At 33.4% G+C, this 22,385-nt stretch overlaps 2 protein-coding genes across 12 annotated transcripts; one reads left to right on the plus strand and one right to left on the minus strand.

Moving 5' to 3' along the window:
* Positions 1 to 1,145: 1,145 nt before the first annotated feature.
* LOC110736915 lies at positions 1,146 to 14,505 on the minus strand. 11 transcript variants are annotated; one of them, XR_002514299.1, is made up of 10 exons: positions 14,296 to 14,505; positions 14,071 to 14,131; positions 13,753 to 13,887; positions 11,924 to 12,051; positions 9,248 to 9,352; positions 7,932 to 8,058; positions 6,358 to 6,848; positions 4,544 to 4,728; positions 2,368 to 2,585; positions 1,146 to 1,437 (listed from the first exon to the last, which is right to left on the minus strand). XR_002514299.1 is itself a non-coding variant. In XM_021917252.1 (8 exons), the coding sequence occupies exons 2-6, from the start codon at positions 13,912 to 13,914 to the stop codon at positions 6,837 to 6,839; spliced, it is 435 nt and encodes a 144-aa protein (XP_021772944.1). In that variant the 5' UTR covers positions 13,915 to 13,976; positions 14,071 to 14,289; the 3' UTR covers positions 1,146 to 1,437; positions 4,544 to 4,728; positions 6,358 to 6,836. The 11 variants fall into 11 exon arrangements, 1 of the variants encoding a protein (XP_021772944.1); XR_002514301.1 differs by having other exon boundaries at positions 2,394 to 2,526; positions 14,296 to 14,501; XR_002514298.1 differs by having other exon boundaries at positions 2,368 to 2,526; positions 14,296 to 14,501.
* A 1,388-nt stretch (positions 14,506 to 15,893) lies between these two features.
* Positions 15,894 to 22,317, plus strand: LOC110736916 (succinate dehydrogenase [ubiquinone] flavoprotein subunit, mitochondrial-like). Its single transcript, XM_021917254.1, has 16 exons — positions 15,894 to 16,161; positions 16,274 to 16,444; positions 16,821 to 16,908; positions 17,521 to 17,667; positions 17,751 to 17,891; positions 18,311 to 18,396; positions 18,493 to 18,585; positions 18,717 to 18,780; positions 19,024 to 19,167; positions 19,593 to 19,780; positions 19,856 to 20,030; positions 20,131 to 20,301; positions 21,069 to 21,138; positions 21,240 to 21,360; positions 21,469 to 21,506; positions 21,892 to 22,317. The coding sequence occupies exons 1-16, from the start codon at positions 16,051 to 16,053 to the stop codon at positions 21,992 to 21,994; spliced, it is 1,911 nt and encodes a 636-aa protein (XP_021772946.1). The 5' UTR covers positions 15,894 to 16,050; the 3' UTR covers positions 21,995 to 22,317.
* Positions 22,318 to 22,385: the final 68 nt, after the last annotated feature.

Below are 22,385 nucleotides of genomic sequence, written 5' to 3' on the forward strand. Positions count from 1 at the left end.
AATTGTGGTAGTTTAATCTAATTTTGCAGAATGAGTAATAATGTTGTATTGAGATTTCAATATAAGGTGCATAATGTTGATATTGAAGTGGAATCTGATACTTGCAACCTAATGGATATAATGATAGAATTTGAAGGTCGGTTACGTAGTTTGGCAATAGTTATATTGAATCCTATATTTGGTTATGCATATAGAGGCAAACATTGGCCATTAGATGATGATGGTGGTTTAATTAGGATGTTTAATACGTTCCCTAATGCTGACATGATTGAGTATAGGAGGAAAAAAAATAGCTCTAGAGCTTCAACAACCACAACCTGCAAATGAACCACCACCTCCACCTCAAAATCAACCGTCACCTCAATCTGAACCTTCTGACCAAGCAGGTTAAATAATCAAATTTAACGTTTAATTAACGTTTTAGTTACTGTAGTTAATTAGGGAAATGTTTAGGTGTACCACTGATAATCAAAGTTTAATGATGTGTAACAAAGATAAAAGTCAAAACTCGGAGTGTATAATTGATAATTTCTCTTTAATTTACTAAATACTTCATCCGTTTCTTTTTAGTTGACACGTTTCTTTAGTCACGTTTGGCAATATACAAATTTAACCATTAATATCTTTAATTACCAATAAACAAAAATTATGAAAAGTTAATATTTTGAAAATATAAATCGTAAAGAATCTAACAAGATCCTACATGACTATATTTTTCATTACGTACAAATTTCAAAACATAGTCAAAGGGGAGTGTGTGAAACGTGACAACTAAAAAAAAAACGGAGGAAGTAATTAATTGTAAATTATTTCTCACAATGAAACCAAAACCATTATGTTACTGATAACTTTGACTCCATTTTGCCTATAACGTAGCTAGTCATTTGAAAGACAGTCGACAAAAATAAGTCTAGGTAATATTTTTTTTGTCCTCGTAGCTCTACTTGTTAGATTCATACACAAATGATTTCTTATGTGTTAAGAGATATTAGCAAATTTAAGCCCGTAGTACTTTGCCGGTCCTCATACACAAGTGCTTTGCCATTTTGGGACCATGGTGCAACCTACAAGGCTACAACCTAGGACTCTATCCAGATTTAGCTATCACTATAATATAGAATAGCTAAATAATTACGTGACAATAATTTTAAACTGAGGGAAATTTTCTAAATAAATAGATCACCAAAAGGAGTTTTCTTCTACCAAAGGCACATACATTGAATTAGAGTATTTGACTAACTTAATCTCCAAAAATTAGCCAAATGACCAACACGCAAGGAGAGCCAAATTGCCTAAATAAGTTGTTTTGTTTCACCATCTAATGTTGGAAAGGAATTACATGTATCAGTGACATATTACATCTAGCTTTTCCCTCTTCTGTAAGACATGAGCTTTTGTCTTACTTGGTTTCAACTCTTCTAGTACTTCTACCTCAACCTGCACAAGTACATGGACTTATTTTAGATGAGAACAACACCACCTAAACCACCAAAAAATCTGTTAAGAGATTTGCACAACTATATAGATAAGAGGAAGGCATATCACATATTTATAAAATCTGCTGAAAAAATGTTTAGTTTACATCACCTCTGACCTCCTACCTTTCACTAAAATAGAGCGATTGAATTCTAATAATAATAAATCTAATTCTTAAAAAAAATGGTAACAGCTGCATATCTTGCTCTTTTAATTATGTTATCATAATGTTCTTGCCCGGTCTATCCATGTTGCCAATTTTTAAAATAGAATTACTAATAAAAAGTAAAATTAATCAAAAGTAAGCTAAGAAAATTATTACAGTTGGAAATGGGTTGGGCATCGCAAGCCAACCTAGACCAGGAAAGAGGAAGAAGAAGAAAGGAGGTGACCATATTATTAATCCAAGTAACCCAAACGCAATGGTTCAAATTGTAATAATAGCAAAACACACGACAAAACACATACCATAATAAGGAATCATCATAGTAATGCTTATTATAATTGTATGCGTTTATTATGAATAGATGTAATTAAAATAGTTTATGCTAGGTATAGTAATTAATGAATCACCATAGTAATGTTGGGTCTCTTTTTTAGAACCATTTGCAGACATAACAATTCTAGTCCTAAACTTTTAATCTCATTGACTTGTTCTTTTTTTCTTGCATCCTGCTTACTATCATTAGTTTTTCACATATATAAGAGATAAAATACAGGCAATTATTATTATTTTTTTTTTTACCTCAATCAGGGTCCAATCTTATGCAAGAATGCAAATAAGAATATATAAGATTAACAAAGTAAAGAGGAGAGAACTATTGCAATTTCTTAGCATGTACCCCAAGATACTTCTCGACTCCTTTAAACATAGGTAATATAACAACATACTCTGTATTGTCTGACACATATACAACCTGGTATGCATGACGCTTATCATTTCAGCCCACCCTTCCCTCTTCCTAAACTGCCTGGTCGGTGGATCAAAAAAGTCCGAGCATGGTGCTCTTCGACCAATAACAGATCCAGTACCCTTCACAAATCCTCCCTCTAAATAAACAGATGAACAAATTGATTTGGATAATGTAAGTAGTGAGTAACATTTGTAGCTGAAAACAGAAAAAATGAATTAATGAATAATTTACCAGTGTTAATGATAATGACTCCCTTAATCAAAGCAGAAAAAACTAAAGATAAAATTCTAGATCCCAATTTAGAAGATAAAAATCACACAAATTTTCAATTAAAATAACTACTCTATTCAAAACCCTAAAATGAAGGCTTTTCCCCCAAAAAATAGTAAAATTGATCATCTGAATTCCACATATAAAATAAAAATTAAATTCACAAAACATGCATTATACCATGATTAACAGTAACAATAAGTAAGGTTACTGAAATCACCAAAAGTATCTGGGATTTCACTCGCAAAGTCACAATGTCTTTATTACTTCCCACTCTAATCACCTCAAAACTGCTTTATTTTCCTAACTCAGTGAGACTCTAATCACCTCAAAACTGCTATTTTTTCCTAAGAGAATCAAGGGTAAAAATACCTCCAAGCTAATTATCAAACAGGAACAACTTTTCAAACTCAACCCTAAATTACCAAATTAGGTTTCTCGGCATAATATATGATTATAATTAATAGTACGATCTTTCATATCTTCACCGACTACAACTGTTAGTTCAAGGATATAACTTAGAAGAACCCTAAGTTAACTATACTGACAAATAAAGTAATGATGAGCTTGAGATTGTGCAATTTGGTGATTAATAAACATGTTAACCTTAAACTAATCTCGAACTTTAAACCTGAGATCAAAACTTTGGAGTAATAGCTAGTAAAAAAATGTTTCTGGATTGCTATCAAAACGAAAAATGAATTGTTGTCATATTAACAAATCTATCATATTATAAAAAAAAAAAATTATTTCAAAGTGATCTCTATGTCCCAATGTATTAATATTGCATATTCCCTCCTTGCCTCCTTCACTCACTCGCCTTTCATGGTTGTGAGAAAATTAAAAGGCTCCTAAAAGATTTATGTCTCTCTTCCTAATTTACATTCTAAAATGGTCTCTTAAGGTACTCCCCAATTCTTCCTCTGCTCCTCCTACTTTTTTTCTTACCCCATGTTCTCTCCCTCTCCTCTCTACTTTCCCAAATTAATGGTTGGAAATTTATTTGATTTCCACGTAGAAGAAATACTTGTCTCAAGCCCTTACAAGCTTTTTCTCAAAAATTATTAGATGAGCTCTCTCACTGCATTTCTCATAAACTATCCTAAACAAATCTCTTTCAGAACTTGAGTAATTATAACCAATAGTTGAATAATCCACCATAGAAGAACCTTATCGAATTATTGTGAATCTAAGATCATACTAGCTCAAGTGAGAATAGATTAATATCTATGTTTTTTTTTTTTTTTTTTATGTAAATCTAAAACTATACTACCACTTTTCATTTACCACATAGAACAAAAATAAACTCCATATCACTTGCTCCACCTATTGCCTTTACTTCCCTTTCCCCCTACTCTTTCTATTACCCGAGTCTTTTATGGTTATGAGAAAAAGTATTTTAATATTGATTATTGATTACTTCCTCTTTTTATAATTGACCTCCTCCAGTGCTCCATATCTCTTTCTCCCATCTTTCTCTCGCACCGTCACCATCACATTTTCCTAATCTCCTTCTAATCGTACCCTTTTTTTCCCTCATCCGCTGCCTCTCTCTTACCCACTTTGCTCCCTATACTTCTCTCCCTTTCACTCTTCTATTATAGTCTTGATAATACAGTTCGTCATACTTGCTCCCTCACCCCTCTTTGCTCCATTTTACTATCCCCCCTCTCATCTATCTTATATGGTCATGTGTAAAATATTTGCTTTTTAATATTTTATATTATTGTCATGTCATTAAAAGATATTTTATATTCTATAACAATCTCCTCAAAGCGCTTTAATTTTCATATATCATCTTAGCCTTCACCTATGATGAGAGCCAGAAGAAAAAGTAATGCACAATGGAAGCAACATGCTTCAACAATTAAATATGAACTTACCAGAAGCCCCCCACCACAAGCAAGAAATGCAAGCTAAATTTCTTTAATCGTGAACACATCCATAATACTGAGTTTTTTGTTTTGTGTTCCTCCTCAGCAGCAACAACAAGCAGATCAAGCTCGTCTTCCAGCCTAAATGGGTCATAAATCTTTGAGAGAACCTCAGTGGCCTGGATCTTATCTTTCTGCAAAATAGCAAATATTTATCCCACTTAATATTTCTCAAAGTTCTTAAAGCAAGAATAGCTAAAGGTGATTTGAATAGGCTTTTGACCTTCATATAGCCAGCAGGGAGATTCTGGAAAAAGAAGCATAAAGAGAAACTGCAAGACAGCAGGGACTCTTGCTCAACAAACACAATGCAGCTTCCATTTATTTTTAATTTTTTTTTTTCTAACAAGAGGCTCAAATCCACATTTCATCAAACAATCCAGTGGAGAATTTCGAGGTGGTAAAATCAACCATGGTGGCAACCAATCAAATTAGGGAAAATAATTTCCAAATTCCAACCAAACCAAACCACAAAATAAAAATAATACAGTACTTCGTGTAGGATAAACCAACAATTGATCTTTCTGCCAAGCCAAATGGAAAAAATTACCCAAAACCTCAAAAAAATTTCCAAACCTAGATTAAATTTGACTACTTTGAATGGTGTATACTCGTCACAGCCTTTATGGTTGATGATTTTTTTTGGTTAGAAGATCAAGAAGCATGCAGTCAGTAAAGTTACACAGTCACAACACACAGAGACAGATAAAGCAGCTAAGGTTCTGGCATCCGATGGTTCGAGGACCGTTTTAATTGTGTCTGGATAAATCCCTGGCGAAAGACAACCATCGTAACCAATGGTCATCTAAGGAGAGGGGCAAAATGGTCCTGGAAACTCCAATGACCTCTCCCTGCCTCATTCTTGTTATTAATCATTGATAAACCCTAGATTATGAAACTGATATTCTCTGATTAACAAAAACATCTCACCTCAAAAGCTCCTTCAATAGAGGAGAGAAAGTTCACAAAGTCACATGCCATTTCAATGGAGAATTCAGATTACTTCAATGGAGGAAAGATTGAGAGATAGGGCACAAAGCATTCATTCACCTTACCTCTCATACATCATCATTGCATTATATAAAGTATTAAACAAATTTTATAAATTACCTTTGTGCTCAATTATCTGAAAGAAAATCATTAGAAAAATATTCCTCAAAGGAATTTGTGAATTATTTTTAGCATGCAGATCATCAGTCACAACACTAAAAATTCATTTATTATAGCTTGTATTTGACTATTATCAACCATGTTGTCACCATACACAGAACCCATTCTCTCCACATTAGCTGTCAAACTCGCATTATCCATTCAAATTACATGAAGTCCTCACATTACCAGTTCGAATTACACTATCAACATAAAGTCGTGAATATTAACCCCGGACATCTACGCTCCTTACCTTAACCATTTATAATTGTAACCCTGTGATATAATGAGCTGCTGATAACTGGTCCAATCATCAATTATTTTAGTTCCAAGTATTCTGCCAGTCTATTGATTTTTTCCAAACAAAATGGTCCAATATCTTACTCTAATTAGCATTTATACCTCATTACAAATTTGTGCTGATTTAATGGCAATGGTCCTTATCGTGTTGCATTTTAGCATTTTATCAGTTGCAATTATCTACGTTTATTACACCCTTTTTATTGTTATTTGTCCTATCTTTTTATTATTTAAAAGATCATGAAGTAAGTTTAGGAGTACACTCAAGTTTATGAAATATATATCATCCTTTGAGTAGGGAAGCAAAGGATTACCTTGAATGTTAACCCAAACTTCTAGACTTGTGTGTGTCAAGGTTGTACTCGGCTACTGTCACCGTCGTACACGGCTAAAGCAGTATGACTCAATATTTAAATTAGAGGAACACGTTGACTGGGCTCGATTCCTGCAAACAGGATCTCCATTCCTCCACAATGTATCGAAAATTAACCATAAATAACCAGCTAATTCAAAATTAGCACTTGCTAAAAAAAATAGTTCAACAAAGTGATAAGATAACTAAAATTCTTGTTAAAAAAAAATTGGCTGGTTATCAAGCGTTTGAGATACCTGCAGTCTCCACAAAATAGTTTACATATTCCGAGCTCGAAAGTTCACTATAAAGATCTTCTCCAAATGGCTAGTATAGCAGGCAGAGGAGGTGCGTAAAGCATAGCTTACTACTGAAGGAAGGGGAGGTCAGAGTTGCTGCAGCTTAGTTGTATCAGGGCTAACCGACAAATGCAAGGGCTACCTATCCAAAATCCTACAAATACAACAATCAAATAGATTCAAACTTCAACATTTCACTTATTCATTGACATATATAATTCCTATTTTCTAGAACAGTACCCCAATCTCAGCAGAACAAGAGGTAATAAATTAACAGAAAAATTTCACCCAAAATTATCAATACTTTTGACTATATAGGCAAGAAATCTGAATTAACTCAAGCATCACTAACTCACTCCTATTACAACAATAATTTAATCATAATCACACTAAGCTCAGATCTGCCTTAGTTATTTGATTAAATTACGTGCTCTTGGAATTATAATAGTAAAGAATTTGTCTTTCTGCAGTATATTAGAGGATGTTAACTTTTACTTCGTATTCCACATTATTTTGCTGTGTTTATGCTCCATGGAAACAATGATTATGATAGTAAAGAATTTGTCTTTCTGCAATAGATTAGAGCTTGTAAACTTTTTATTTAAACATTATTTTGCTGTGCTTTTGCTTCATGGTAACAAATTTCATTTGAGATCCTTCTCTCCAAATAGAAAAATTATTCAGGGATTTCAAGAAGGAAGGAAAATTGGTGCCATCCGAGGTTGTTGTCTACGTTCTGTATTTTTTGCTGATTAAGTGTCAAGAAGTAAAAACCAAAACCTTTATTTTGAACAACTCAAAAAGCACCCCTTTTTCTTCTCTGGTGCTGACCGTCTGACCCTTCTTCTACATAATTATACTCATTAATATCATTGTACTTCCACTTTTATTTCCTTAATCACCACATTTTGCATCAACCATGCATTCCCTTTTTCCTTCTTTTAGCATACAAATTTCCATTTTCATCTTATTTTCACTAAAAAAAAGAGTCTTAAACCTGTATCATTATAAATCCCACTTCTCAAAATTCTCATCCTTTTCTGATTCAGACAATAAACCATCATTAGTCCATAATTTTTCATCTTTATTCACAGAAATCACATGATATTAATGAGATCCAGAAGAAAACGTAATGCACAATGGAAGCAACATGCTTCAACAGTTGAATTTGAACTAACAAGAAGCCCCCCACCAACAGCAAGAAATGCAAGCTAAACTTATTTAATTGTGAACACACCAATAATACTGACAACTTTTTGTTTACGTTCCTCCTCAGCAGCAACAGCAAGCAGATCAAGCTCATCTTCCAGCCTAAATGGGTCATAAATGTTTGAGAAAACCTCAGCGGCCTGGATCTTTTCTTTCTGCAAAATAGCAAATATTTAACTCACTTAATATTTCTCAAAGTTATCAAATTAAGAATAGCTATAGATGATTTGAATAGGATTTTGATCTTTATATAGCCAGCAGGGGGATTCTGGCAAAAGAAGCATAAAAAGAAACTGCCAAGCCATTGATCTTTCTGCCAAGCCAAATAATATAGTATTTCGTATAGAATAAACCAACAATTGATCTTTCTGCCAAGCCAAATAGAAAAAATTACCTAAAACGTCGAAAATTCTCCAAACCCAGATTAAATTTGACTACTTTGAATGGTATGCACTCATCACAGCCTTTAATGGTTGGTGATTTTTTTGGTTAGAAGATCAAGAAGCATACAGAAAGCAAAGTTACAATCACAGCTTATAGAGACAGATAAAGCAGCTAGGGTTCTGACATCCAATGGTTCGAAGACCGTTTTAATAGTGTCTGGATAAATCACCAGCTAAGGACAACCACCGTAGCCAATGGTCATCTAAGGAGAGGGGCAAAACGGTCCTCGAGAAACTCTCATGGCCTCTCCCTGCCTCATTCTTGGTATTAATCAACGATAAACCCTAGATTATGAAATTGATATTCGCTGATTAATAAACATCTCACCTCAAAAGCTCCTTCAATAGAGGAGAGAAAGCTCACAAAGTCACAAGCCATTTCAATGGAGAATTCAAATTACTTCAATGGAGGAGAGATTGAGAGATAGGACACAAAGCATATTCATTCACCTTACCTCTCATACATCATCATTGCATTATATTAAACAAATTTTATAAATCACCTTGGTGCTCAATTATCTGAAAGAAAATCATTAGAAAAATATTCATCTAAGGATTTGTGAATTTTTTTTTAGCACGCAGATCATCAGTCACATTCAAGAAAATAGTGGAAATTTCAATCTTTTGAGGTACCCTAATAGATTTAATAATATTTACAACACTAAAAATCTATTTTTCTTATAGCTCGTATTTGACTATTATCAGCCATTTTGTCACCATATACAGAAAGTCTTAAGGTAAAGCTAATTTCAATTACCGATTGATAAAGTATGAGTAATCGTTACCCCAACTTCTCACTAATACTCACATCAAAATAGAGACTCAAATCTTATCCCTAAATCAGTGTCAGAAAAGGGCTTGAATATAAGAGGGGAGGATGTCCGCCTTCCAGGCTTCTAACCTGGTTGCTGATAGCCATTTTCTGGAATTCATCTCTCTCCTACTGCCTCTTCTCAATTTGTCCTTTAAACCCAGCTCTTGCCTTGGCTTCCTAAACATATGGAACCTGAAATCAGCACAATTACAAGCAAATTTTAGTAGACAGTGTCACTTCAATAACGTAATCATATATGAGCAAGCTCCCAACATGCCAGAAAGTCACATTAACATGCAACTATAACTTCCATACCATCCAGAGAAAAAGTGTTGACTCCTCTGTCATACTCAGCCCTTTATTGGAAACAGCATGAAAAGCAACTCTTTCTTTCTTTTCCTTTTTATCTTTGGTAGAAGAAAAGTGACATATTTGTGGAAGAGTCAAATTATAAAATGTGGGCTACGAGAATTACTTGTTATAGTATAGCATAATAAAAAAGGAGTTTTAAATAGGCAGCATCATCATTCTAATTCTCACAATTTCCCTTTCTGATCATCATCGTTTTTTTTTTTTTTTTTTTTACACTTTTTCTTTTGAACGATTCATCATTTCATCTGCTCATATGCAGTATTAAAGCATGACAGTATATAAAAATATAATTAAGACATTTTATGCACCAAAATAATTATATATATATATATATATATATAGGGGTGGGATCATGTGAGAACCAAGGCTTATATGAGAACCCTCTTAAAATAAGAACCAATCTTACACCATCAATTTTGAGATTATGGATGGCTGAGATTAATTATAACTTTCCCATGCATTTTCTTGGGAACACGCATTTCAGTCATTGGTACATGCTTTTTAATTTTCTTGGGAACACGCATTTCAGTCATTAGTACATTTCACACATATGGTGTGGAACAATGTATAATATTTATGGGACAATAGTTCATATTTCTGGAACAATATAAATAATATTCGAATGAAATATTATATGTCAATGATTTTTATGTATAAAACAAAATCAATAGTATATGAAACAATACATATATTTTATGGAACATAAGTAGTATAAAATGAAACATAAGGTATGTTTTTTGAAACATCAATAAGGTATAAGAAATCACAGTAAACCTAGTTCATATAGAGCCCAACTATATGAAACAAGCAATAATATATATGAAACATTAATATTATAAATTGAAACACTTGATATATTTTACGAAACATCATTAATGACGTACACTTCAACTACATTTTAACGTAACGTTCGAATTTATGTGAACCTTGCATTTTACTGAACAATCTATTGGTTTTCCAATGCAAATTAACGTGTTTCAATGCAATAAATAACAAAAAGCATATAATAATGACAGCTTTTGATAGATTTTGTGTCCCAATACAAAAAACAATATCATTAGTATATGAAACAACAAATATATTTTATGGAACATAAGCACTATAAAATGAAACATAAGGTATATTTTTTGAAACATCAGATAAGGTATAAGAAATCACAGTACACCTAGTTCATATAGAGCCCAACTATATGAAACAGGCAATAATATATATGAAACATTAATATTATAAATTGAAACACTTGATATATTTTACGAAACATCATTTACGACGTACACTTCAACTACATTTTGTGTTTCAATGCAATAAATAATAAAAAGCATGTAATAATGACAGCTTTTGACAGATTTTGTGTCCTAATGCACAAAAATTAAAAAAAAAATACAAACAATCATTACAATTAATGAAGGTGGCCCACGTGAATTTCCACTAATGAAACAATAAATCTGAACCATTCATCTAATAAAAATGAATGGTGTTAGATGAGTTCTCATTTTAAAATGGTTCTCACCTAAGCCATGGGTTCTCACATGATCCCATTTCTATATATATATATATATATATATATATATATATATATATATATATATATATATATATATATATATATATATATATATATATATATATATATATATATATATATATATATATATATATATAAGGATTCCAATGGACATCAAAGAGTGAAATAAGCAGATCCATAACAAAGTCCATAGATGCAAAAAGTTACGTATATGGTGGCAACATCAGTTGTTGATGGCTTCAGGTCTAGGCCAATCCAAAACACAACATGGCTTTATCATACATGTTTTCTTCTGCTTATAGATCTTACCAAAAATTAGAGAAACTCGATCAAAATTTAACATGGATAATCAAGAAATCTAAAGCATGACAATATCATTGAAATCAAAAGCATAAGAAACTCAAATCAAATCTTTTCTTATGAAACACGGAGAATCAAGAAATCAAATCAAATACAGCAATAACTGGAGCAGCAAATAAGATATCATTGTTTACAAAAACTAACAACTGGATTATTCACATTTCCCAACTATTTTAATGCTCTTTTTCTTTCTTTTTTTCTTTATATAATTTATAACACTATGATTATGCATTTTCATAATCCTCCCTAAATAGCTCAACATTCATCAGTAAAAATGACCATGTATACCCTTATAGAGGATAACATGAGCATATTAGTATTTCAGAAGTGGACTCATGTTCTAGATTATATAATTTGGCTAATTCTTCAATGTAATTTCCTAAACTACTGGAGAGGTATCTTCCATTGTTCCATAATTTAGCTTTCACAATACACCAAGCAAGCTATAGTTCTAAAGAGGATTAAAGAAAAAGGTTAAAGACTTAAGAGTCAAGGAAGAAAGCAACCTCAACCTAGGATCCCGCAAAAGGTCAGATTGTTTTTGCAAAACCACTTTGGAATATTGGGCAAGGGACTGCATTCCATCTTCAGGCCTAGTTAAGCTAGGAACAATGTCGACAACTTCCCTTTTCACCTGCATAAAGATCGTTATATTAGAACCTTCAGGTTGTATCCAAGTAACTTAGTTTACACATATACATTGGGTATTTGGGTACCCTGAACTTTCACAAGTCACCTGACAACAGAAGACATGGATGTTAAAAACAAATATTAAATTAGAATAGGGTTAGAATTCACAAGTCACCCAACTAAAAAAGTTGTGCTATCTATTTAGTTCACATATCCATGTCTTCTGTGGGGTAAAAATTTCTCTTGTGCCAGAAAAAGAGAGGAACTTACACAAAGGCTTGGATTTGGCTTGCCTTCACACTAATTATATAAATCAAAGAGCTATAATTAGAGAATAGAATATAAAGTGCGTGCAGCTCGTACTTATTCCACTAATGAAAGTGCAACACTTAAGCTAGAGAATACTGGAGTTTTTTATTGCTAGTCTGCTACCATCAGAATAAATTAAAAGATATTTTCTTTTCTCGATAGCCTTGGCCAACAAACCAAGGCTTGCAAGGTTAGTGCTTATAAACCTTTACAGGGTTGTATATAGATGTGAAAGTTTATGTAAATACATGTGATGTTGTTGAGTATGGTAACACTCGTTGTACCTATCAGTGGAGGAAATTGCAAAATTACTATTTTCCTCAAGTAGATGACTGCATATTGTTGATAAGTATTGTTGACTTGGTGCTTATAATTTTTTGGCTCCATTGCCAGCCCATACTTTGAATTCTTTGTGTCTTTAGCAAATTTGTTTTTTATTAATTAGATTTATGTTCAATTGCTAATTTGCAAATTTTGATCTTTTCAACCTATTATTGTGTTTGGTGGGAAATTTCAACATCTTAAGCAGATTCAGATAGATGGTAGTTTGGCCTTGTGTGTAGCTTCCTTGTCATCTTTGAGGGAAAGGTAACGTTAATGGGTCTTGCATGAGAATAAGGTATGATAATGTCCGCAAAGGTATTACAATTAACCAAGAATTATAGATGATACCGAATCAACTCCTTTAAATCATAAAAAGATGCTTAAAACTCTCTAAGCCATTCACAAGACTCTAGCCAATAACTTTCATATTACAATTACAAGACATGTACACACTGCGTGCACTCACTATTGTCTCACCCAGTCACTAATTCTCTCATCTCTTTGTTATCTATGAACACAATCTTTAAACAATAGTCACCCCCATGCACACACAGAGCCTACCAATTTGTTGGTCCGGGCAGAGCCAAGGAGGATTTATATATGAACCCAAAAAAGTATGGAACATATATGAACTTTGCAAAACATATTACTACACATTTCTACTCATTTTTCCTCATATATATATTTTTAATTAGTGGGCAGAAGCTTGTAAGAAATACAAGTATATAGTCAATATAGCAGTGAATTTAAAATTTTATACGAAATAGCACGGATTTTTTTAGTTGTGAATAGGATTAGAACATAATACAACTAAATTAAATACCACAACTAAATCTCACACTAACTCACGAATCTCACAAGCAAACAATACAACATTCCCGTTATATTAATATTTTAAACATCACACGACCCTACTCTAATCACAATAAATCAAGATGCTATCAATTTAAAATGCCCCAAATAACATGTCCCCTATAAAATACTCTGGAAAACAAAAATCAATTGACAAATTAAGAAGGAAAAAAAAAAACCAAAAATCATAAACAAAATTGGACCAAGATCAAGTACTAACCCCAGAAAATCATTTTTCTCCTTGATTTCAAGCAGTAGTTGAAGAAACCTTAGATTTTTTTATGAATATCAACATCATTAGAAGGAAGAAGGTTACCACCTTTGATGATCCAACCCAGAGCAAAGAAGGCCCTGCCTGCAAGAATATCAATACCCCAAACATGAGAATACCATATGTTGTATACCTTATAGCAAACCTCCATTGATTTCTCAAAGTTGCAGCATCTGGATTAATGATTCGAGTGCGTTAAATTGACTAAACTAACAAATAAATTAAAGATAAACCCTATAATAATGAAATTGATAGTCGACGATTTACCTCAAAGTTGCTTCAATAATGGAGGAAACCAAATTTGGCATTTTTTTCATTCTCCATTAATCTAACATTGAAGCAACCATTTCAGCCCAAAATAATCTTTTATTCAAAAACCCAAACTTAAGTTCCATATTATAATCTATATAAAAAATTTAAAAAAACCAAATTCAATAATCCAAACCGTTACTCGTAGTTCATCGTTGACAAAAAAAAATAAGAAGTTCTTACCTCAGCTCTTATGGAGGAGAAGAAACTCTTTCAATGGAAATCGGCGTTTCAATGAAGGAAAAAGAGAGAGGAGAGAGAAAAGGAAGATGAAAATCACGAAATATGGAGTACTAAAACCAGAATTGAGTGGAAGTGAGGGAAAAGGGGAAAAGTGTTTGCTGACTCAGCAACTGAAAACCAAATGCATGAAATGAATTTCAAACAAGGCAATTGCCAAAATTTTGCCCAAACAGTGAAATTCATGGACTTAAGACTCATATCACTATTTCTCAAGGATGTTGACCAATTTTGAAGGTTTTCACTTTTGAATGGATTAAGATAAGATAGATAAATTGATGTAATTTTATAATCATTATTATATGCTTGGATATTAGAATATGATGAGCATGTAAAAATTTCAATTGACTGTTTATTGTCTTCCTCCCTGCTATTACGACTATTACGAAACAGAGGGAGTATAAGTCAAGGGGGAGGGAGAGTGAAAAGTTGGTGTCCAACTTTTTAACTACCCAAATTGCCCTTCAAAATCTAATATTGCTAATGTAATGTTCTAATTAAAAATTTCAATCAAGCTACAATAGATAAATTGGAAAAAAGATCAAACATTCAATTAATCAATTTTAATAAAAAAGAAAATTCTAAAGTGGTAAAAAATGGATGTTCTAAAATGGGGAAATAAAAGAAAGAAATTTCTAAAGTGGTAAAAAATGGATGTTCTAAAATGGGGAAATAAAAGAAGAAAAGGTAGTCCTAAAAAAGTTAATTGGATTACCATTATTAAAACAAAAATCAAGAAAAATGGCAAAATTATTAAACAAAAATTTGACATTAGTAATAATAATCTCTAACGTAAGGCCCATAATAATCTCTAACGTAAGGCCCTGTTCACTTCATCACCTTATTTTTGCTGAACTGATATTATTTTTACTAAGCTTTGATTATTTTTTGCTGAATTTAAATTATTTTTACTAAACTGAAAGTATTTTTTACTCCTCTTCAAAATTATTATTTTTACTGAATTGAAATTAATTTTATAAAACTGAACTTATTTTTACCAAACTGAAATTATTTTTGCTGAACTGGAATTATTTAATTTTTATTGAATATTATTTTTTTAAGGTGAAGTGAACAGGGTCTTAGACATGATCGACTACTTATTTATATTTTTCAAGTGAAATAATTAGAATCAACAAAGATTTACCTTTTAATAATGAAGATTTACATGCATCTCCTTTTACATTAGTTCAGATTAAGGCCCCGTTCATTTCACCTTATTTTTGCTGAACTGAAATTATTTTTATTGAACTGAAATTATTTTTACTTGAAATTAATTTTACTGAACTGAAATTATTTTTGCTGAACTGAAATTATTTTTACTGATTTTCTTTTATATTTCTTCTTTAAAGTTACTGAATTTTACAAACAAAACTTATTTTTGCTGAACTGAAATTATTTTTACGAACTTATTTTTACCGAACGGAAATAATTTTTACTTAATATTATTTTTTTAAGGTTAAGTGAACAGGGCCTAAATTAAATTTTAAATAAAGAAGAGCAAAATGGTAAATAGACAACCAATGTAGCAATAATCAAAAATGAATTGTTCATCTTCCTGAGCATCGATTAATTTATTAATTAAGCATTAAACCTGGGAAATTATTTCTGCAAAATTCGCCTCCCCTCCTTTCTCTTCTGAAAAAACAAAACCCAGAAATTTATTCACACCAAAAGCTCTGATCATCAATACCACCAAAAATGTGGCGATGCGTTTCGCGTGGTCTTCGATCCCATTCATGGAAAACTTCTAAATCTTCTCCAATTTCCTCCCATTTTCTCTCTCCTAGATTCTTCTCTTCCACCCAATCTGTAAGATCCTTTTTTTAATTTAAAGTTTGTAACTTTTTTTGATTTTATGTTGTTTTTTGCGATCTTTGAAAATCAATCAACGTTTTTATGATTAATTGATGATTTTTGGCAGAGTTCGGTTGGTGGGTCCAGCTATACGGTGGTAGACCATACTTACGATGCGGTGGTTGTTGGAGCTGGTGGTGCTGGTTTAAGAGCCGCCATCGGATTATCCGAACATGGGTTTAATACTGCTTGTATTACTAAGCTTTTTCCGACTCGTTCTCATACGGTCGCTGCTCAGGTTAATTAATTTGTCCGTTTACCTCGTCTAATGTTTTTATTATATCGCGTGTCAAGAGGGTGTTTTGCAAGTAAAAAAAAAAATAACAAAACCCGGAAAAAGTAATTGTTTTAATTTTTATTTTTAATCTGTTGTGATGTGATTTAATACAAGGGTTTAACTGAATTTGATACAATACAATTACAGTAGCTGCAAGATTGTAAACTAGAATAGGTGCATCCTTTCATGCTTAAGGGATTCTGTTTGTGTTCGATTCGAGTTCAGTGTGGGCAGCTGTAATATTTGTTAGATTTTTGTTGGTTTTGTGCATCTGTGTGTGTTGTGGAAGATAATAGTTGTTGAATGTATTGTAAGTTGAAGTGGGGAATTGGTGCAGGGTGGAATCAATGCTGCCTTGGGTAATATGACTGAAGATGACTGGAGATGGCATATGTATGATACCGTGAAAGGAAGTGATTGGTTAGGTGCGTGCAATTTAACTCATTTCTATTACACTACGAATGCATGTTCTAATTATGAGTTTTGTGATTATAATGAGATGGAAGATTTTTAGCTTCTGATATTAACTTGTCTTATCTCATGTTGGGAATTCGAGGGTACCTGAACTTCTAGTTATTGTTTTAGAGGGATGGCAGGAGAACAGTTGCCTCTGTCTTTGCTCCAAGTAGTGTTTATTTTGGCAATTTTGATTAAATATGGGGAACTCATTTTTCTTTCTGTACTTTTACCTCATTTGGATTCCATTAACACAATTTCAGAATTTCAATGGCAATTTGAGGTCATCTATGGAAAGAATAGCTCCCTTCCCTTTATTAGTGCTGTCCAAACAAGGTGGATTTTTTTCTCCACTGCCCCATGTTGCCTTCCATCTTCCATCCTTCCCCTAGTCCCCCACTCCTAGGCGCAAAAACAAAGTGATTTTGGATTCAAGTAATAGATATTCTAGTATGCTCCTTTATCTATCTATAGCTGAACAGCATCTGCATTTTCATATACGGGAGTACGGGACATCTGTGGTTTCCTAAGTATATATTTTTGGATTGTGTCATGACATATAAGGGAATTTATGTTTGCAGGTGACCAGGATGCCATACAGTATATGTGCAGAGAGGCACCAAAAGCTGTGATAGAGCTTGAGAACTATGGTTTGCCATTTTCTCGTACAGAAGATGGGAAAATATATCAACGTGCATTTGGTGGTCAAAGCTTGAACTTTGGGAAAGGTCTGTGGATAAGACAAAAAAGCTCAAATTCTATTATGGATTGATTTCTAATACTTTCTGCATTGCCTTTCATCTTATTATAGGGGGGCAAGCATATCGATGTGCATGTGCTGCTGATCGAACCGGCCATGCTTTATTGCACACTCTTTACGGACAAGCTATGAGGCATAATACACAATTTTTTGTGGAATACTTTGCATTGGATCTTATTATGGATGATGAAGGCAAGATTATATTATTTATAATCATAATATTTATACTGATTTTTGTTTCAATATCTAATTATTATTAGATGGAAGTACTACCTATGAAAATATGACCTACTTTTGAGCTAGAATTTACCTTTTGGAAGGAAAGCTTTAAATTAATTGAGAATAATCTTGTTGAGACTGAGTTTTATGCTTGGAATAAATTTTTGTACAATATACCTAGTTGTGGTGTTTGCGTGTTATTGCTGAAATCTTATATATTGAAATACCCTTCTTTCGTATAGTCAAGTACTCAAGTTTGATTTGTTAAGTCAAGTTGCAATCCATGATTGAACAGTTTCAATTGTCATCATTTTTTAGAACTTGTGGTCATAATAGGTTAGCATGTTTTTCTTGTTTGTGGTAAATTTTCTGATTTTTGGCATTATGTTCAGGTACTTGCCAAGGTGTGATTGCTTTGAATATGGAAGATGGGACGTTGCATAGATTCCGTGCTAAATCAACAATTTTGGCTACTGGGGTATTTTTTGCTTGTCAAGTTTCAAATTTACCCTATTCTTGCATCATGCCATGTTCATAATTTTCCTTTTTTTTGCTTGTCTTTCCCTTTATTTAGGGATATGGCCGGGCATATTTTTCTGCAACATCTGCGCATACATGTACCGGAGATGGAAATGCAATGGTGGCCCGTGCTGGCCTCCCATTAGAGGTTAAACTCCTTGCCATTGTTTTATTCTCATCCTCTGTTGGTTACTTAGTGGCGCACCAATTTGAGGCAACTCTAACATGATTTGTGCACCTTCTTTAATGTTTTGATATAACAACATATTCGTTTTGCAGGATCTTGAATTCGTGCAGTTCCACCCAACTGGTATCTATGGTGCTGGATGCCTAATCACTGAAGGTTGATTCTTCTCATACTGATTTTTTGTTGCTCTTTCGGCTCTTATGCCTAATCATTCCAAATGAATGTTCAATATCATTTTGTAGTGGAAAAGGCTGTGGTTTTTTTTTTTTTTTTTTTTCCTGAAAATACATTTTGCTAAACATGTACTTTTGTGGCTGCAATAAAACTTTCTACACATCTAACATCTAGATAATATAGGGCAATGGTTCAATGATCTAATGACTTGTTCTTTGTGATCAGGGTCCCGTGGTGAAGGTGGTATTCTGAGAAATAGTGAGGGTGAGCGTTTCATGGAAAGATATGCACCAACAGCTAAAGATCTTGCATCCAGGGATGTTGTGTCTAGATCTATGACAATGGAAATTCGAGAAGGCCGTGGTGTGGGTAAGACGCGTCTGTTCTTCAATTTTTGTGTGCATGATATATACCTAAATATGGAATTGTGGCTGTCAGATATTTAGGTTTAGGGAAAAATCTCCAAGAATATGTTAATCTATCCAGACTGTTGTGGGATACTCATATTTGCTGTTTCTAGAATTCTTAATTTGCACTGTCTATTTATTTGTTAGTCAGATAATGGTTGTGTACACTTTTGACCTCTTTGAAGGCTGTTTGAACGGACTGTTGATCCCCCCTCTCCCCCTTCGAGGTTTACTTTACTAAGTAGTGTGTTGCCACTAATGATTTCAATGAAGCTTTGCAAATGATCGTTTTAGTCACAATTCGTCCTCTTTTACATTTTTGGTCAATCTTACCTGTCATCTGTCACTCATGCTAATCTGATTTCATGTAAATCCTGTCATTAACAGGACCCTTGAAGGATCACATCTACCTCCACTTGAATCATTTGCCTCCAGAAGTGCTTCAGGAAAGACTCCCTGGTATCTCTGAGACAGCTGCAATCTTTGCTGGGGTTGATGTTACAAAGGAACCCATCCCAGTCTTGCCAACTGTTCACTATAACATGGGTGGAATCCCCACAAACTACTACGGAGAGGTAAGAAAACTATGAAATTGATGTTTTTGCAGTTGTATATTTAAGTTTATTGGAATCTAATAATTCTTTGCTCAGGTTGTCACAATAAAAGGTAATGACCCAGATGCCATTGTTCCTGGATTACTGGCTGCTGGAGAGGCTGCTTGTGCATCAGTTCATGGTGCTAACCGTCTTGGTGCTAACTCTCTCCTTGACATTGTTGTTTTCGGTCGAGCTTGTGCCAACCGAGTTTCAGAGATCAGTAAACCAGGCAAGTGGACTTGTGAAGATATTTCTGCTTCTCACTGCTTGTATTCTGATTACTGGACAATTTAGTTCCATCAACATACTTATGATCTGGTATGCTGCAGGGGAGAACCAGAAACCTTTGCCTAAAGATGCTGGGGAGAAGACTATTCAGTGGTTAGACAAATTAAGAAATTCAAATGGATCTCTCCCAACTTCCCAAATCCGCCTAAACATGCAACGAGTAATGCAGAATAATGCTGCTGTTTTCCGCACACAGAGTACATTGGAAGAAGGTATGATATGTTTATGATTCTCCCAAAAAAGGTGCTCTTAACCTGTGAAGCTTGAACCTCTGATATGGTGACCATAACCCCTTAATAAATACACAGAACATTGTGAAGATTCCAGTTAAGTTTTGTTCAAATCTTAATCGAAGCTGGGATGGAATTTAGTTTTAAACATTTTGGTGTATAAGATCACCACTTACTTTTTTGGCATATAGGATCTATTTTCCAGGGGTCTGAATAATTCTACTGTGGTTATAAGCTATGTAGTGCGCACTTTTTCTTTTTAGGGTTTTTAAAACCTTTTTGCCCATGAATGAATAGATGAATTATGGGAAGCGAAGGGAAGGGTTGCTTGAGGTTTTACTGCAAAACAGAAAGGGTTGCATCAGATGTTTCATGCTTCCTGCTCCACTTTAGTTGCAACATTAGGATTTTGGCGCTATTCATACTCCTTCCTATTCCAACATATTGTGATTTACTTATATAACTTTTACCAAAACACAACCAAAGAAATTAATAGTCTAAATCGTGCATTGGCAAGTGTGAAACTCTTAGTGTTGCAAGTAATATGAAGCGGAGTAAGTGAATTTTTTTTTTATAAAATGTCTAATTCAGTGTCCTTTTTATAGATCCTGCGCCCTATTTTTTAATCAAGTCAAACATAGTTTTTCCTCATCCATGAGGACTTGGTTTGCTTTATTATTACAGATGAACTCCATTGCGAATCACAGTTCCAATGTGTAACATTCTGTTTTTGTATAAATTAATTGCAGGTTGTCAATTGATTGATAAAACATGGGAGAGTTTTGAAGATGTTCAAGTCAAAGACCGCAGTTTAATATGGTACGGCTTATATGCAATGTTTTCGTTGATACAAGTTTACTCATGACTATGTCATTAGTAGTCTAATCATTTATCTACTCCATTTTTTTTCTTCTTCTCAGGAATTCTGATTTGATCGAAACCATAGAATTGGAAAATTTGTTGATTAATGCATGCATCACTATGCACTCTGCTGAGGCTAGGAAAGAGAGCAGAGGAGCTCATGCTCGTGAAGATTTCACGGTTTGTTCAGCTGCATTGCTTTAATAATTTATTCTTTTCCTGTAATTTTTGGATGCTCTTGAATTTTTATGACATTTGACTTGATCACTTTGCTTTGCACATTTGCAGACAAGAGATGATCAAAACTGGATGAAACACACTCTAGGGTATGTGATTTACACTATATGCTCTTGTTCTAACTACAAGAATGCTAATGAATATTAAGGCATTAATGATTGATGACAATTAGTTTCCTGAAATACAGTGGACTCCCTGTTCACCGTCTTACTGAGATAAACTTTGTCCGCCCACTTACGTATAGGATCATTATCTCCTGCATGCAGTTTGTTAGTTTACATTCATATTTGTGTCTTGAGTCTTCTCATCTTTTTCTCCACTGCTTCATGATCAAAACAATTAGTTAGCATCATGAATATATAAAGTCTTGCCTTTTTGTCTGCATACAATTGCTTCCTGGTTGTTTTGGTCTTGAATGTCAACATATTAGTATATAATTCTTTATGTTCTTGCATATTTCTTTTGATAATGCAGATACTGGGAGAATGAGAAGGTTAGACTAGATTATCGGCCAGTCCACATGAACACATTGGACGACGAGATTGAGTCTTTCCCTCCTAAAGCCCGTGTATATTGATGTGTTTCAGCTCGAAGAAAACCCTTCGCCAACAAGTAGGGTAAAAGAAGTTAACAATAGAAATAATTTATGATAAGAATGCAGAAAGGGTCTTGGGTGAATTTCATTTTTTCAATTGCTGTGAGGGGTGTTGCCCTTGCGATTTTCGAAACACTTCCTGCAATAATGGTTTTGAGAAAAATTTTGGCCATTAAATGTTTTCGTGATAAGAATGCAGAAGTGGGTTTTTTTATCAACAATTTGGGAATAGATGACATCTGCCTTTTTGTAAACTGCATTAAGGTAATAAGAAGCTCAATTTGTTCTTTGCCTTTGATCTTGAATTTATCTTCTTAACATGCTTTTTTATTGTGTTAATAATTATGTATGGGGTATTCTTTTTAAAACCTAT

The sequence above is a fragment of the Chenopodium quinoa genome, unplaced genomic scaffold, assembly GCF_001683475.1.
Source record: "Chenopodium quinoa cultivar QQ74 unplaced genomic scaffold, ASM168347v1, whole genome shotgun sequence".
Lineage (NCBI taxonomy): Eukaryota > Viridiplantae > Streptophyta > Magnoliopsida > Caryophyllales > Amaranthaceae > Chenopodium > Chenopodium quinoa.